This window comes from Meriones unguiculatus, chromosome 15 (assembly GCF_030254825.1).
Source record: "Meriones unguiculatus strain TT.TT164.6M chromosome 15, Bangor_MerUng_6.1, whole genome shotgun sequence".
NCBI lineage: Eukaryota > Metazoa > Chordata > Mammalia > Rodentia > Muridae > Meriones > Meriones unguiculatus.
This window is the reverse complement of record NC_083362.1, coordinates 15,484,462-15,502,999: the sequence shown is the minus strand read 5'-3', so window position 1 is coordinate 15,502,999 and position 18,538 is coordinate 15,484,462. Positions and strand designations below refer to the sequence as shown.

The 18,538-nt window shown below is 44.1% G+C and overlaps 1 protein-coding gene across 1 annotated transcript in view; it reads right to left on the bottom strand.

Moving 5' to 3' along the window:
- Positions 1-15,796, bottom strand: part of Twsg1 (twisted gastrulation BMP signaling modulator 1) — a 34,212-nt gene extending 18,416 nt beyond the window's left edge. The window contains exons 1-2 of the mRNA XM_021653541.2: positions 15,662-15,796; positions 13,042-13,198 (exon numbers count right to left, since the gene is read on the bottom strand). Coding sequence (XP_021509216.1) covers positions 13,042-13,161 — 120 coding nt within the window. The 5' untranslated portion in view covers positions 13,162-13,198; positions 15,662-15,796. The remainder of the gene's footprint in view (positions 1-13,041; positions 13,199-15,661) is intronic.
- Positions 15,797-18,538: the final 2,742 nt, after the last annotated feature.

The window sequence follows — 18,538 nt, the reverse complement described above, 5'->3', positions numbered from 1 at the left end:
AAGCTACAAATAAGCAAAAAAAGTTAAAAAATGCAAGAAAATCTAAGTAAAAGATTTCATGCAATTTCATGAGTTAAAAACCAATATTGTTAAAATGTCATCATTTCACAAATTGATCGACAAATCTAATATACCCCTTATGAAGTCACAGTCTATGAAAGAAATAATTCATAAACTAAACTTTACTGAAATGTGAAATGTGTTCTGTAGAAGACATTCCAAGAATAAGATGGCAAACTAAGAAAAAATACATATAAAAAACCCGACATAATAAAGACTGCTACCTAAGATATACAAAGAAGTCAAACTTAATAATAAAACGCATGGATTAAAAGCTAGGCATGGTGGCTCACACCTGTAACCCCAGCACTCAGGAGGCAGAGGCAGGCAGATCTCTACAAGTTCAAGGGCAGCCTGGCCTCCACAGAGAGCTCCAGGACAGCCAGACTACACAGAGAGACCTTTTTACAAAAACCAAACCAAACCAAACCAACCAAATAAATAACGAACAAAACTCCTCAATAGACAACGTCTAAAAAGGGTGTGCAAATGGTTTAAAATGTAAAAGACACTGCACGCCATGTTAGGTGTACGCATGTGTATGTGTGTGCCCATGAATGTGCTTTCAATGCCGGGGAATCCAGGGCTTCATGCCATGGTAAATGAGTATGCTTTGGCTGAGCTATATGCCCAGCCCAGGGCATTACAAATGAAAAGAATCATGAAATTCCACTCCAAATCTCTTAAGACAGTGAATACCTGAGACAACAGGAACTCTTTTAAGACTGTTAAGAATACACAGCCACACCGCTATTAACCAATGAGAAAAAGAGACAAGAATGGCCGCTACCATGGCTAGTCTTGACTGTCAGCCGGACTAAATCTACAATTAACTAAAACTGGCTGAGCACAGCTTTGAGGGATTTCTCTTTAAAGCACGAAGAGAGATGTAGTAAAAGAGTTCTAGGATATATATATATATATTTTTTTTTTTTTTTTTTTGAGACAGGGTTTCTTTGTGTAGCCTTGGCTATCCTAGACTTGGTCTGTAGACCAGGCTGACCTGAACTCACAGTGATCCACCTGCCTCTGCCTCTGCCTCTGCCTCTCTGAGTGCTAGCAGAAGGATTTTTCTTAACTAAATCATTTTGAGTGAGAAGAGCAGATCTTTTGGGGTGGGAAGATTCCCCTGTAATCTGGGCCTATGTGAAGGACAAGGGAGAAGGAAGCTCTCACTCTTTGCCTGATTCCACTCACTCTTGCTGTGGGTAAGTCCATTCCTTCCCTGGCGTTAGAGCCTTTTCAAGATTCTGATGTATATGGAAGAGCAGCTGAGACATCAGCCTCATGGACTGAACTACTGCTGAATTCTTAGACTTTTCATTGATAGACAGCCATTGTTGGACCAGCTGGACCACAGCCTGTACTCCACTCTAGTAAATCCCCTTTCTACAGACAGACGGACAGATTCATTCCATCAATTCCATCCCTCCAGAGAACCCTGACTGAAGCAGTTGCCATGAAAAACCATGGCGGAGACACAGGTTGCTGAGTGACAGAACACACATTCACTATGATTTCAGCTCCACAGCACTCTGGCAATGGACAAAAGATAGATGATCAAAACAATGGCTGTTAGAAGGATGGAAAAAGGTTGGAAGGCGTTAATATGTCAAGAATACAGGGGAGATTTAAGGCAACTAAACTCTTTTGGAAAGAGTAAAATCATAAACGCACAGTATCTGTGCATCTGTTCAAACCCAGAGAGAAACACAATAACAAAATGTAAACAATGGGTTTCAGTCAGTAACACATGTATAAAGATTGGTACCAGGGGCTGGAGAGATGGCTCTATCTGCTCTTCCAGAGGTCCTGAGTTCAATCCCAGCAACCACATGGTGGCTCACAACCATCCATACTGGGATCTGATACCCTCTTCTGGCGTGCAGGTGTACATGAAGACAGAGCACTCATATACATAAAATAAATAAATAAATCTTTAAAAAAATTGGTTCACCCATAGTAAAATGTGTACCATAGTAAGGAAAGATGATAATAGGCTGAAACTGCCGGGTGTGGTGGCGCAAGTCAGTTATCCTAGGTATTCAATAGGTTGAGGCAGGAGGATTCCAAGTTCAAGACCAACCTAGGTAAAATACCAAGACTGTCTCAACAAGAAAACAAACAAACAAACAAAAGAAAAAACTAAAGCTAGACAGAGGAGTTTAAGGAAACTCTGTACTCATTTTTTTTTCTAAACACCAAAAACATTTCTAAGAAATGAAGCCTACTATGTTAAATAAATTCCTAGCAAGTTTTTATCATAGAAATTAACAAGATGATCCTAAAATTCCTAGGCAAAGGCAAGGGATCCACACGGACAGCAAAATCTTAAAAAGAGCAAGGTTGGACTATATTCAAAGCTACAGCAACCAAGGTAATGTACATGCTCAAAATTGATTCCAACTGTTTACATTTCAAAATATCAGAGTACGAACTCCATGGTGGGTTGAACAAAAATGGGCCCCATAGGCGCATGTGGTTCAGTGCTCAGTTCCTAGTTGGTGGAACGTTTGGGAAGGATTGAGAGGTGTGGCCTTGTTGGAGGCTGTGTGGAGCCCATGCTAAGCCCAGTGTCTGTCTGTCTCCTACTTGCTGATCAGATGTGAGGGCTCAGCTAGTGCTCAGCACCCTGCCTGCCTGCCGCCATGCTCCTAGCCCCATGGACTCACCCTCTGAACTGAGGGGAGGCCTCCAGTCAAAGGCTTTCTATTTTAAGTTGCCTTGGTCCTGATGTCCCTGCAGCAACAGAACACTGCCTCAGACACTCTACTAAAGGTTCTAGAAATAAGTAAACAATCACTCACGGGGAATACGGAAGACACTAGCACCAGATTTCTTACCAGCAATGCGGGATACTAGCACATAATCATGAAATGGCTTTAAAATATAAAATTCTATATCCAGAAAATCCATCATCCAGGCATACAATCAGAAAAAGTCGATTTCCGGGAATATACAACCCAGGAGGTTACTTCCCACTCAACCTACTGGAGGACTTGTAGACATGTTACAACAGAATGAAGGAAGAATACATTTTTAAATGACAGAACATGGGATCCCAGAAGTAGTGAGTAGCTCAGGAATGCAATAATGCAAGTTCCTGCACTGCAGCCTACTTTTCAGCTCTGGAAGCATCAGCCAGATACACCAAAACCAAACGTTTCCATTTGGGAGACAAAACAGAATTCAGAATAGTGAAGGGTATTAATGACTAATGAGGTTAAGGTAATAAAGGGAAATGCACCCAGGTGAATACACAGTCAGTGTTAGCGCTTCCATAAAGCTAATGTGACTAAAGGAAAACCTCCTTCACTGACTGTCAGCTTTACAACATACTGGTAAACAAAGCCTGGAGGACTCAGACGCAGCTAGAAAAGAGGTTAGTGCAACTGACTGATCTCTGAAGTACCAGACACTGCTCAAAACACTTCACCCTTGACACCAACTGCACAGGAAGGCACTGTTAGCCCTGCTTCCTTCCTTCTCTTTCTTTCTTTCTTTCTTTCTTTCTTTCTTTCTTTCTTTCTTTCTTTCTTTCTCTTTCTTTTCTTTCTTTCTTTCTCTCTTTCTTTCTTTCTGTCTCTCTTTCTCTTTCTTTCTTTCTTTCCTTTCTTTCTTTCTTCTCCTCCTCCTCCTTCTTTTTAAGATTTATTTATTTACGACAGATACAGATCTCATTCTCAATGGTTGTGAGCCACCTTGTGGTTGCTGGGATTGAACTCAGGACCCTTCCAGGCAGTGCTCTTAACCTCTGAGCCATCTCTGCAGTCCCCGAAGATTTATTTGTTTATTATGTATACAATGTTCTGTCTGCATGTACACCTGCATGGGCGCCAGATCTCACTATAGATGTTTGTGAGCCACCATGTATTGCTGGGAATTGAACTCAGGACCTCTGGAAGAGCAGCCAGTGCTCTTAACCTCTGAACCATCTCCCCAGCCCCTCTGTTATCCCTCCTGAATACATAGGAAAATAAGGCACTGAGAGAGCAACTAATTTCCCCAACATTATAAATCCAGCAAATGGCTGAAGGGGGTTTAAATGGGGACAGTCTGGACGCAGAGTTCATATTCTTTTTATTTACTGTGTGTGCATGTGCACATGCTCACCAGCATGTGTGTGTGTGTGTGTGTGTGTGTGTGTGTGTCACAGCGCACAGGTGGAGGTTAGAGGACAGCTTTGGGAAGCTGGTTTTCACCTTCTGCCTTGCTTCTGCCCTTCTGGGGACTCCAGGCTGGCTGGTCTGCCAGCTGCTCGGTGATTCTCTCACCTGTGATCCGTCTTGCCTTAGAGGTTTGGGGGTTACAGGTGTGGGCTGCCACACCCGCCTCAGTGCGGAGGTCCCTGGGCCCAGGGGTTGAGCTTGGGTCGTCAGGCTTGCTCACCCAGCACTTTCGCACTGGGCTATTTCCCCAGCCACAGAGCTCATGTTCTTACTCATTTCTTTTTTCCTTTGGTTGGTTTTGGTGGGGCAGTTTTGATTATCTGATTTGTTAGTCTGTTGAGACAGGATCTTACTCTGTAGCCCAGAATAATCTCCAATTCACAATCCTTTTCCCTCAACCTCCCAAGAACTAGGTTAACAGGTATGAATGACAAGTTTGTTTTCTTCTTAATTATTACACTAGGCTGCCTCTCAGGATACTGGTGTTATCAACCTTGACAATGTGAAATTAGAAGGCTAGGAAACACCTCATTCCACACAGATTTGAGACAACCCACCAGCTATGCCAAATGTATAAAATACTGAAGCCAGCCAGGCTTGGTGGCACACGCCTTTAATCCCAGCACTTAGGGGGCAGAGGCAGGCAGATCTTTGAGAATCTGAGGCTAGTCGGGTCTACAGAGTGAGTTCTAGGTCAGCCAAAATCACGTAGTGAGGTCGTCTCAAGTACAATACAATAAAGTATAATATAATACTGACTGCAGTGTTTGTAAGAAAAGGAACTAATTTCTCTGTCTTCTGTGACATTAAATGTAGCCATCAATGGTAGGGTCGTATGATCCCATAGCAAGCTGGAGGCCAAACCTTGCGTATAGAGGTCTCTAGTTTAAAAAGTAAAACGAAAAAAAAAATTAAATAAATAAAAAAATAAAAAATAAAACGAGAGCCAGACAGTAGTGGTACATACCTTTATTTCCAGCACTCACGAGGCAGCGGCAGGCAGATCACTGAGTTCAAGGCCAGTATGGTCTACAGAGTGAGTCTAGGACAGCCAGGACTATACAGAGAAACCCTATCCCAAAAAAACAATAGATAGATAGATAGATAGATAGATAGATAGATAGATAGATAGATAGAAAAAGAAAGGAAGGAAGGAAAATAGTAATAGAGCTTTTTACTTAGTGATATAACAGAGAGTCACTAAGTGAAAACAGAAACAGCTAATACATGAAGGTGGCTCTCCTGGGCATCAAAGAGTAGGGAGAATTGAGTCAAGGGTTTTTCACTTCATATTTAACATTTTAAATATTTTTAAATTCTTACTTAAAAACTTTTTACTGTATTTATTTGTGCCTACGTGTGCACATGCCCATGTTTCTGGCTATGCGGAGGTCAGAGGTTACCTTTTGGACAGTGGTTCTTTCTTTCACATGGGTCCCAGGGATTGAACTCAGATCATCAGCCTTGGCCAGTAGTGTTCACCCCATAGATGAGCATTCTGATTTTTAAAACGGAGTATTTTTTGACATATAATAGCCATTTTCTTTCTTTAGAACTGTATAGAACTAGAAGGAATTGGGATCACTTAGGCAGCCGGCTCTGCACGGTGGTGATCCAGGTGGTGGGACTTCCGCCCTCCTTCCATACCCGGGGGGTCTGTGACTGCGGTGGAAACGATGCCTTGACCTCCAATCAATACAGCTTTTCCAGCTCCTGCACACGGCCATGCACATTGGAGGTAGAGGCCCCAAGATATAAAGATTCTAGCTCACTTTAAGCTACCTTGCTAGAAAGAACAAGGATGGGAAGTCAGGGAGAGGGACATGGAGGGATGGAGGAAGGGACAGGAGGAGAGAGTCCTACACAAAGGAAGGCTACAGCTCGGAGACTCTCACCTTCCCAACGCTGTGACGCTTTAACACAGCTCCTCATGGCGTGGTGACCCTGGATATAACATCATCTTCATTGCTGCTTCATAACTGTGACTTTGCTACTGCTATGAGCCGTAACGTAAATGTCTGATAGGCAGGCTATTTGATATGCTAGCCCTGTGGGAGGCTGTTGGACCTCACAGGTTGAGACCCTGCTATAGAGGAAAGGTGGAAGAGAAGTGGGAGATGACAGACACATCCAAGCAGCAAGCACTAGTCACACCAGCCATCTGAATGCAGTCAGGATTAATATAATTTGAAAACCAGCCTTTCACACATTGCAAGGGCTCAGTCATGTGTGGACCTACATGGCCATAATCCCAGTACCCTGGGAGATGGACATAGGCCAGGAGCTCAAGGCCAGCTTCCAGGAATTTAGGACAAACCCTGATTGACAACATGGCCAGTTCACACCCAGTTTGGAGTGCAGGAGACGCTAACTCCAAGAGAAACAAAGGAACAAACAAAGGCTCGAGAGCTTTGTTTGGCTAGTTCCTACTGAATTAAGCAAGAAAAATAGAGATTTGGGCCAGGTGTGGCGTCACCTTTAATCCCAGCACTTGGGAGGTGGAGGCAGATGGATGTCTGTGAATCTGAGGCGAGCCTGCTCGATATAGGGAGCTCCAGGACAGCCAACGACACACAGTGAGGCTCTGTCTCCAGACACCCAACAACAAAAACAAAAGCAAGCAAGAAGGAAATCGTTACCACAGAAAATTCTAGCAGCCAGCACTACTTCTAAAAGCTCTAGCCCTCAGCCTTCAGGTGTCCCAGCTGTGTGGAATGGAGACCAGTTATCCCACTGTGCCCTGCTTAGAACGTAGATTCATGAGTACAGAAGTTTCCAGCACTGGCAGGATGGGAGTGTCACTGCACAGCCACAGGGAGAGGGCTCACTGTGAGAGAAGCTCCAATATGGAGCAGCTGCTGGAGTTCTGGATAAACACAGCAGCTAAAAGGAGGAAGTAATCCCATTTTATCTCAATGGCCAATAAGCATTTGTAAAAACCACAAGGAAACACTCAAGACTCAAGCTTCAGTACTTTTAACCCCTGGTGCCCTAACATTTTGCAGGAGAGTTATGTCCATCACTCTAGAAAAGGGCTGACTTTTCCTGGCATGGAAGCAACAATGAATTCCAATAAGACACTATGCAGAATCAGTAACAAAGCTAGTACATGAATTAATGAATGAATGAGTCCTAGCCTTTATTAGGTGACTTCACTTTGCTTTTCTAATGTTCTTACTTACATAGTCTTATTTACTGATTGAATATTTTATTTAGTAAATAAGTTTTTTGAGAGTAGGGGAGTGTATGAAAACAGCCGTACTTCCAAGGCTACAAAAATGTGATGGCCACAGGGGCCACTGTGGGGCAAAGCACAGACAGAAGGCCAGAGGGACCATCATGCCAGGCTTTATTTTATTTTTGGTTGTGTGAGATATAGTTTCACTCTGTAGCCAGGGTGGTCAGGTACTCACTATATAGCCCCAAGCTGCACTTGAATTCAAAGCAATCCTGCTCCAGTCTTCTGAAGAAGACATTAGCCATTACACTGGTCTAGTTTTTAAAACTAAAAAGTTTTTTAAACAAACACCCTTTGAGAACAGTAACAGCTTTCTCTTCTTACAAAGAATTTACACATCAAACACAAGGATATCCAAGTTCAAAAGAAAAATATTACTAAAGCTTAGATCCCATATTAGCCCTCATACACCAATAGTGGAAGACTTCAATACCCCACTTATGCCAATAGGCAGGTAATCCAGACAAAAACTAAACAAAGGTATGCTGGAGCTAACTGACATCATAAACCAAACGGACCTGACAGATATTGGCAGAACATTTCACCCACACAGAAGAATAGACCTTCTTCTCTGCACCTCATGGAACCTTCTCCAAGGCTGAGCCCATACTCTCAACACAAAGCAAGTCTCAACAGTTACAAGATAACTGAATTAACACCCTGCACCCTATCTGACCACCACGGATTAAAACTGGGTATCAACAACAGAAGTAACAGAAGGCTTACAAACTCATGGAAACCGAACAACTCAGTACTGAATGAAAAATACACAACATACCTAAACTTACAGGACCCATGAGGTTGTTCTAAGAGGCAAGTTCAGAGCACTAAATGCCTACTTACCAGCACACCTGAAAGCTGCAGAACAAAAAGAGGGAATCACACCCAAAAGGAGTAGATGGCAAGAAATAACTAATCTCAAGGCTAAAATCAGTAATATAAAAACAAAAAAACAATACAAACAGTCAATGGAACAAAGAGATGGTTTGTTATTGCTTGTTTTTGAGAAAAATCAGTGAGATTGACTAACCTTTATCCAAATTAACTAAAAGGATGAAAGAGACTATTTAAACTGACAAAATTAGAAATAAAAAGGGGACATAAAGACAGACATTCCAAAGACTTATAAGGACATACTTTAAAAATCTGTACTTCACCAAATTGGAAAACTTAAAAGAAATGGGTAATTTTCCCAATAGGTATCACTCACCAAAGTTAAATCAAGATCAGATAAACAATCTAAATAGATCTATAACCTCTAGCGAAATAGAAACAGTCATTAAAAGTCTCTCAACAAAAACAAAGTCCAGGGCATGATGGTTTTAGCACAGAATCCAACCAGACTTTCAAAGAAGATTTAATGCCAACAACTCCCCAAACATACAGAAGGAACAGTGCCCAATTCAAATTATGAAGCCACAGTCAGCCTGATACCCAAACACACAAAGACCCAACAAAGAAAATTACAGACCAATTTCCCTTATGAACATAGATTTATTTCTTAATAAATACTTGCAAACTAAATCTAAGAACATATCAAAAAGATCATTCACAATGATCAAGTAGGCTTCATCCCAGAAATGCAGGTATGGTTTAACATATGAAAATCTGTCAATGTAACCTACCATGTAAATAAACTAAAAGATAAAAACCACATGATCATCTTAATAGGTGCACAGAAAAGGCCTTTGGCAAAACACAATACTCCTTCATGATAAAAGTCCTGGAGAGATTAGGGATAGAAGGACACACCTCAACATAATAAATGCAGTTATGGCAAGCCCACAGGCAACATCTACTTAAACGGAGAAAAGTTCAAAGCGATTCCACTAAAATCAGGAACAGGACAAGGTTGTCCACTCATATCTATTCAATATAATACTTGCAATCTTAGCCAGATCAGTAAGACAAATGAAGGAGATCAAGGGGATATAAACTGTGGCTGGAGAGATGGCTCATGGTTAAGAGTTCTTTGAGACCTTTAATGACTGCTCGTCCAGAGGTCCTGAGTTCAATTCCCAGTAACCACATGGTGGTTTACAACCATCTATAATGAGACCTGGTGCCCTCTTCTGACGCGCAGGTGTACATGCAGATAGAGCACTCATATACATAAAATAAATAAACCTTTAAAAAAAGGGGGGGGGGCAAATTAGAAACAAAGAAGTCAAAGTATATTTACTTGCAGATGATACGATAGTATCCAAAAGAGACCCTAAAAACTCCACTAAGAAACTCCAACAGCAGCTAAACAGTTTCAGTAAAGTAGCTGTGTAAAAATTTAGCTCCTAAAAATCAGTAGCAAGCCTATATACAAATGGCAAATGGACTGAGAAAGAAATTGCAGAAACAACACCTTTCACAATAGCCTCAAACAATATAAAATAAATTGGGGTAACTCTAACGAAGCAAGTGAAAGACCTGTATGCTAAAAACTTTACGACACTGAAGAAAGAAATTAAGGAAGATATCAGAAAGATCTCCCATGCCCATGGATCTATAAGATTAATACAGTAAAAATGGCCATACTACCAAAAGCTATCTACAGATTCAAGGCAATCCCCATCAAAATTCCAGCACAATTCTTCACAGATCTTAAAAGGACACCTTTCAGCTTCATATGGAAACACAAAAAAACTCAGGATAGCTAAGCCTGAATAATAAATGAACTATTGGAGGTATCCCTCTTCCTGATTTCATGTTGTACTACACAGATGTAGTAATAAAAACAGCATGGCATTAGCATAAAAAACAGACATGGGTCAATGCAATCAAACTGAAGACCCAGACATAAACCCACAGGTATATGGACACCCGATTTTTTATAAGAAAGCCAGAAACACACACTGGAAAAAAAAGTCAGAATCTTCAACAACTTGTGCTGGCCAAACTGCACAGCTGCATGAACAAGACTCCAAACGGATCCATACTTAGCCCCCTGCACAAAACTCAACTCCAAATGGATCAAAGACCTCAACGTAAAACCTGATGCACTGAACCTGACAGTAGGGAAAGTGGGGAATAGCCTTGAACTCACCGTTCAGAACACTGTTCTGAACAGAACACCGTTAGCAAGAACAATTAATAAATGGCACCTCATGAAACTGAAAAGCTTCTGCATGAAAAAGACACCATCATTTAGACAAAGTGGCAGCCTACAGAATGGAAAAAGATTTTTACCAACTACACATCCGACAGATAGCTCATATCCAAATTATATAAAGAACTCAGAAACTAGATGTCAAGAAGAACAACCCAATTTAAAAATGGGATAGAGATCTAAACAAAATTCTTAATGGAGGAGTCTCAAATGGCTGAGAAATACTTAAAGAACTGCTTAATATCCCTAGCCATCAGGGAAAGGTAGGTCGGAACTACTTTAAGATTTCATCTTACACTCATGAGAACGGCTGAGCTCAATAAAACAGTGGCAGCTCATGCTGGCGAGGAGGCGGAGCAAGGGAGCAACTCCGCCACTGCTGGTGTGAGTGCAAACTTACACAGCTACAATGGAAATCAGGGTGGCGGTTCCTCAGGAAGACAGGGATCAAACTGCCTCAAGATCCAGCTACACCACGCTTGGGCATATACTCAAAGGACACTTCATCCTGCCACAAGGACACTTGCTCAACCACGTTCCTTGCTGCTCTCTTTGTAATAGCCAGAATTTGGGAACAACATAGATGTCCCTCAATAGATGAATGGATAAAGAAGTGTGATACATTATACAATGGATTACTCATCTGGCAAAAAATTTAAAAAAAGAAATCATGAAATTCACAGGTAAGCGGATGGAATTAGAAAAATATCATCCTGAGTGAAGTAACCCAGACACAGAAAGACAAATATGGTCAGTGCCATGCTCAGCCATCAACAGAGAAGCTTCCTGCTGCAGGAGATGGGAACCAAAACAGAGGACCACAGCCAGACATTATGCAGAGAATGAACTCTCGGCCTCACTGAGATGTGTCCACCAGCAGGGAACCGAACCCTGAGGGAGAGGAGGTAGGAAGCATGTACGAGCCATAGGGGATGGAGAAAACTCAGAAAACCAAACCCTCTAAATCAACACACACACACACACACACACACACACACACACACACACGTATATCCACAGAAAGTTAAAATCAGTTAACAACAAACTTCTCTAATTAAATGTTTGATTTGAAAGGCAATAAAGGTTCTATCAGAGTATGCCATTAATGAAACAAGAATTCAATTCAAAAAATGAAAAGGAGAAAAAAAATCAGGCATAGACACAAACTTACTTTGAGCTACCAAAATACTCATGACGGTATTCTCAAGTGAGAATTACAGCCGAAATTAGCTAATTCACATACTCTATGGAAAGCTAATACAGGCTGCATGTCTCTTATCCTAAATATGCAATCTGAAAGGCTCAAAACTGTAAAACTTCCTCAACACTAGCATGACGTCACAAGTGGAAAATTCCACATCTGACACAAGACGAGGAGCTGCAGTGGAAAACAGGCATGCTAAAAATACTGCATAAGATCACTCTCAGGCAAAGCAAGGCAAACATGAAACACACTGTTTTGTCTTTAGACTGGATCCCACTACTAAGGTAATTTCATATATATATATACACACACACAAAACCTATTTTGTATATATACATATGTAAAAATATATTTACATATACCTTTAAGCAATTCTAAAAATTTCAAAATGTGAAACACTTTTGGCCATAAACATTTCACACATATTCAACCTGCATACATAGTTATTAAGTTTCTTAGGCCATGACCAATAGCTAGAATGGAGGCCACAAAGAGAAGGCGCCTCAAAGGACAGACTGCTGGTGGGATGGGAGGAGAGAGAAGCTTCAAGTCTGTCTCTCACTAGCACCCCGATAAGGGGAGCAGTAACCAGTGTGCTGAGCGAAAAGCCATGGGCTTAGGAGTCAGACACAGACCAAATCCCACAGCTACTTCGTAGCGACAGGAACCTCACCAAATGACCTACTGTCACTTTTCGCCTCAGGAATGAGGAACTCCACTGGTGGCCTTGCTTCGGCTGGATAGTTTCCAAGTCCTTGGAGGGAGACTGTCACCCCAGCCAACAACCTGCCTGCAACCCGAGCGCCCCTGCACCAGACCTCCCCACCACTCTCCTTCCCGGTCTCGTCCCTCAGAGGCAGCACCAGGTAATGTATTTTGCCTGCAGTTGCTGGTTTTGATATAATCCATTACACAGCAACAACAACAACAAAAATATGTTCTATGTAACAATCTGCCTATTAAGCAGCAGGCTAGAAGTTTTCTAAGTACGGTTATTAGGGCTCTGCCACACAAGCTAGGCTGCAGACACTCGCGTGCTCTCCACCTATAACGGCAGGCTTACACAGCGGAAGAGCAGGCTCCGGACTGAACTTCTCAAACCCAGCCTCGATCGGGTCAAAGACAGCCCCTGAGATAAACACCCAGGCTCAGGCCCTAGGCCCTGGGTCCTGGCCCAGCACTCACACCACGCACACCTGCTTTGCCTTATCCACGCTGTGCGCCCGTCCACAGCATATTTCAGTACTGACAGCAGCACCTGTCCTCCTACCTGAATGAGGCATTTGCTCACATCGCTTGCACAGAGTGCTTTGTTACAGCTCTGTGACACAGGGAGATGCGCCAGGAGCACCAGGCAGGCTAGAGTTAGCACAACATAGTGTGACTTCATGATTCTCCAAAGCAGTCCTGTGGTAGTCCCCGGGAAGCTAGAGACAAAGCCAGACAAACAAAACTTTATTTCACGGCAAGTGGTGGGTTACAAATTAAACAAAAACAAACAAACAAAAAACACCCGATCAAAAATTAGTCGCTTGTGTCAAAAACCTTGAGGGATCATTTGAAGAACATTCTCAAATATTGCTCACACATTCAGAAATTCAAACTTTGGGTAGCCTTCTTTAAAGAATGGACCTGGAATCCTCAGGCATGGCTGATGAAAGCATAGTGAACATAGCTGAAGCCCCAGCAATCTGAAACCATTACCAACTGCACTGCTAATATTTCAAATTTCAACTTCAGATTTTACTTGAAATCCAAGTTTAGTATTTAACTGTAAGCTCACATAAGAAGTAACAATATTGCCAAATGCGGTGCCGCAGGCCTTTAAATTCCAGCACTCAGGAGGCAGAAACACGCCAATCTCTGTATACTCAAGGCCAGCCAGAGCTACCCAGTGAGACCCTGTCTCAAAAAAATTACACACATGATACAATAAAAATTATATATATATATAAATTAATAAAAATGTGTATATATGTGTGTATACACGCACACACTGAGTTTGGCTCCCAGCACCCATCTGGGGCAGCTCACTACCATCCGTAACTTCAGTTCCTGGGGTCAGGGGAGCTGAAGCTTCTGCCTTCTGGGGCATCTGGACACGCACATTCACATATTTAAAAATAATAAAAATACATCTTTAAAAGCCAGGGGTGGTGGTGCACACCTGTAATTCCAGCACTCAGAAAGACAGAAGCAGTCAAGCTCTCGGCGAGTTCGAGGCTAGCCTGGTCTACAAAGAAACCTTGTCTTGAAAAACCAAAATAAAAAATAAAAATATTAATACTGTATTATTTTTTGAAGAGTTATTTATTTATTATTTATATAACATTCTGCCTGCAGTGTGCCTGCACACAGGAAGAGGGCACAGCCAGCACTCTGAACCTCTGAGCCATCTCTCCAGCCCCCATACTATATTATTTTAAAGCGCCTTTTAAATTAAATTCTCTGTGTGTGTGCTCACACATGACGCTGGAGAGGGAACCCCGGGCCTTACATGTGTGAGGCAAGACTTCTACCACAAATAATAGCTTCAGCTCCAATTTCTAAAATCTGAGTGTCAAAACTGTAAATGAAAATTACTGTAATGATTATCTCACTTTGCTAGTAAAGTACTTCAGAACTTCAGAGAGAGGAGCGGGATCCACAATCATTCAAATAAACACACCAATAACAAACTGGAAATTATGAACTGCATGAACAATTGTGGGTAAGCTGGTCGTGGTGGCACAGGCCTGTAACCCCAGCACTTGGGAGGCAGAGGCAGGTGGATCTCTGTGAGTTCCAGGCCAGCCTGGTCTACATAGTTCCAGAATAGGGCTGTCTAAAACATACAAAACAAAATTATGGGTAAATGTTAATATATTCTTTGTTAGTGCGACAGATTCTTCCGTTATACACACATTTTCACAGGGGTTATAATTTGGAGATGGCAAGCTGGCTATGTTGGTAAAAACACCTGCCTGGCAAGCCTGAAGAGCTGAGTTCTATTCCTCACGCTCTAACAGGGAGAGAAATGCCTCCCTCTAAAGCTGTCCTTTGACATACACACCATGGCACAGGTGCGTTCGCGCGCGCCACGCACACACACCCTAAATAAAATTTAAAATATACAATTTCTTAGGGCTAAGACACATATTCCCAATAACACCAATTAAAACAAATACTAGCTGGGCCTGGTGAGACACGCCTGTGACCCCTGCATTTGGCAAACAAGATTACGAATTGCAGGCCAGCTTTACTTCCAAATTAAATAAATTAAAGATAAAAACAAGGGGCTGGAGAGAAAGCTCGATGTTAGCGCTTGCTGCTCCTGCAAAGGACCCGAGTTCGGTACCCAGCATGTCCGCTGGCAGGACACAACTGCCTGTTAAATCGGGCTCCTGGGTTCCTAGGCTGTCTTCTGGCCCCCAGCAGCACCAGAGCGGAAGTGTGCACACAGACACTCACGCATACATTTTAAGAAAATAAAAACTAGAAGGAAATCTCCTCAAAACCATAAAACGCAGTTCTGACGCGGGGAGACCCGCCGGCTGCGGGACGGCGAGAGGGCGCTTTGTGTGGGGTATGACTCAGTTTTGAAACAAAGTCCCGGCGCTCTCGGCCGCCGGCACAACGCGTTCCGCGGGGGACCGTTAGTAATCCAATTTTCTCCCCGCTCCCCCCGCCGCGGGGACCCCCAGACACCCCCGGCTGCCCCAGGCGGCCTCCCGCCGTCCTCCCGGGAGCCAGCTGACCGCGGGGCTGCGCCGAGGGAGGGCGTCGCCGCACCGGCGCCCGGACCCGGGGTCCCGGGGGCGGCGGGCTCCGCGGCCCTTTGTCCCCGCCGAGCGCCGCGGCCTGGCCTCGGAGCCGCCCGCCCGCCCGCCCGCGCTCGCTCACTCGCTCACCGTGGCCGCGGCCTCCTCCCGGGCCGAGCCTCCAAGCAGCTCCCGCGAGCCCCGGCGCCGCCAACACACAGGCCCGCGCCGTCCCCCGGCTCCCGGCCCGCCCGCAGACCACGCCCCCGCCCTCAGACCACGCCCTCAGACCACTCCCCCACAGGCCAGCCCCCTGAGCCGGGCTGACCCACAGACCACGCCCCGGACGCCTGGCCACGCCCTCTGGCCACGCCCCCAGGTGTGCAGGCCCGGGCGTCTCGGAGAGCCCGGGGTGCAGCCCGCGAGCCTCCGCTCTGCTGCCTCCTGTTGGGCGGCTCGCTCTGGCTCCAGCCGAGGCGCCCTGCGCTTTAGCTCCTAGATGTAAGGAGTAACAGGGTTGGTACTTGACGCAAGAGGCAGGTTCATTTTAAACGCGTGTTTATCTTCGGGTAACTGGGTACGGATCTGTCCCCTACACTTCGGTCAGTAATTCATAAAAACGCTCTGGATCCTTTTAAGCGCCTGGCGCTGGTGGTTAAGTCAAAACGTGAATCCCGGGAGGGAGACCAGCCGGAAGCGTCAGCTGGAAAGGGAGACCCGAGCAGGGCCGGCTTGGTCGGTTCAGCCCTGCATTTGAGGAACATGGGGCTTAGTCCACCAATAGCGCACAAATAAAGGCCGTCTATAGTTTCGTTTAGTTCTTCACCACAAGCTAGGAATTTGTTTTTCCAGCAATATTGTAGAGCCATTGAATCGGAGCCCACGTGACCTTTGAGCACTCTGCGCACAGTGGCCTAGCGTCAAACCCTTAACCTAGGAAGTGTCTTAAACGGATAGAAATAGGTCACTAGCTAGGTAGTGGACCGTGTTGTTGATATTATTTCCTTTTTGTAAAGCAAGCATGGGGCTTTCTTTTAAAAATCGGGGGCCGAGGAGATGGTTCAGTTGGTAAAGTGCCTGTCTTGTAAGCTTGAGGACCTGGGTTCTGATCCATAGTGCCCATGTAAAAGCCGGACAGCGGTTGGTGTATGAAACCTAGGCCTGGAAGGAGGTGGAGACAGGAGGATTCCTGGGCTCACCGAAGTTCCAGCTGCAGTGAGAGACCCAGTTTAAAAATAACAATAATAATAGTAATAATTCTAGGTGGTTCAGCTCATAAGGGCACCTGCCACCAAACCTGACATAAGTTCCAGCCTCAGGATCCACAAGGTGGAAGGAGCAGAGAGCGAATTCCTGCAAATAATCCTCTGATCTCCACAAGTGTGCCACAGCAGGAGCACAGACGCACACATACATGCAAGCCCACCCATGCACACACACACGCATACATATGCATGTATGTATGCACATGCATGTGCCTCATCAAAAGCACACAGAGACACACATGCAAACACACGCACATACATATACATGCATGCACACACGTGCTCGAGCACACGTGCACATGTTTGGGTGCACACGCATGCACATACATGCACATGTTCACGCTATTTTAAAAATTCAGTGATAGAGTACAGGTGCACACACTAACAGGTACACATACGACCCATACATTAAATAAAGCACCCCTGAAAACTATCCTGAGAAAACAAGGGTCTACACAAATTTAATTTTAAGAAAACTACTCTCAGCATTACAGGAATTAGGATACACCAGATTAATGGGTTAGGTCAACCATTTAAAAATGACAATTGTAGATCAGTGGGTCCCAAACCTGTCAGTCACTGGAGTTTATATTGTTGAAAAACATGGAGTGTTCCAAGAGATTATGTGTATTGCACCTATCAATATTTGAAATTTAAAACTTCAATTAAAAATTGTATTGTTTCATTAAAACTAAGCCTAGTACATAGTTACATCAATAACATTTGTTTTAATAAGTACATTTAAAACTATGATGGGTTAAATGAAAATGTCCTCCGTAGGCTTGTGTGTTTGAACACTTGGTCCTCAGTGGGTGGCACTGTTGGCGAAGGCCGGGTAACCGTTGAGGGGGGTGGAGTCTTATTGGGGAGGGGACTCCACTGGGGTCTCACTTAGGGTTGATAGCCTGGCCTCCTTTCCTACTCTCTGCGTGCTTCCCATGTGAGGATGCTCTGTGTGACCTTCTCCAGCTTGTCCGTCCTGGAGGGAAGCCAACACTTGAGGTTCAGGAGCCCTGGACCAATCACCCCCGATGGTCCGGCTCCTCTCTTCACCCTGGTGCTCCATGCTGCTGGAGCCCTGGCTTAAGCCCCATTCCAACAGAAGTGGTGATGGCTTGACAGTGTAGGTTGGAAGGATGCTCCAGCCTGTAGTAGAAGGTTTTGGTTTCTTCAAAAGCTCAGTTATGTTCTGTAAATATCTTTTTGTTTTAATCCCAAGGATGGGATATGGGACTGCTCAGAGAGGGGCATGATCTCCGCCAGCTGGAGTTAGTGGAATCCTGAGGACTCTGAGAGAATATAAATACACAGCCTAGAGAGAGGGGGGCTTCAAGGAGACACGGAAGAGGAAAGAGGCTGCTTGTTCATCCTGCTGTTTTACCATTTGCTGTTGCTGGACTGTTAGATATCCTGACTATTGAGATTCTTCCCAAAAACCTCAACGACCCTAACCGGCAGGAACTAAGTCTAAAGAGATCTACTTCCTGTTGGGAGCCGTTGTTCTAGCAGCTGCTTTGATATTTAAATCTAAGCAGAAAGACTTGTTTTACCAGGCCTTCAGGGGAGAATTTCCAAGTCCATCTCCTTTTGTTTGTGACAGCAGGTGGGATGGCTTGTCAAAATCACACCTCTTGTTTCACCTCATTGTGAATTAACTCATTGTGGTGAGCTGTTTTTACTCTGGCTTAAAAGCAGTCTAAAATAAGCCAGTCTAATCTAGTCTAGTTTCCCCTAGAGCCTCTCGGGAAGGTCCCTTGTGTTG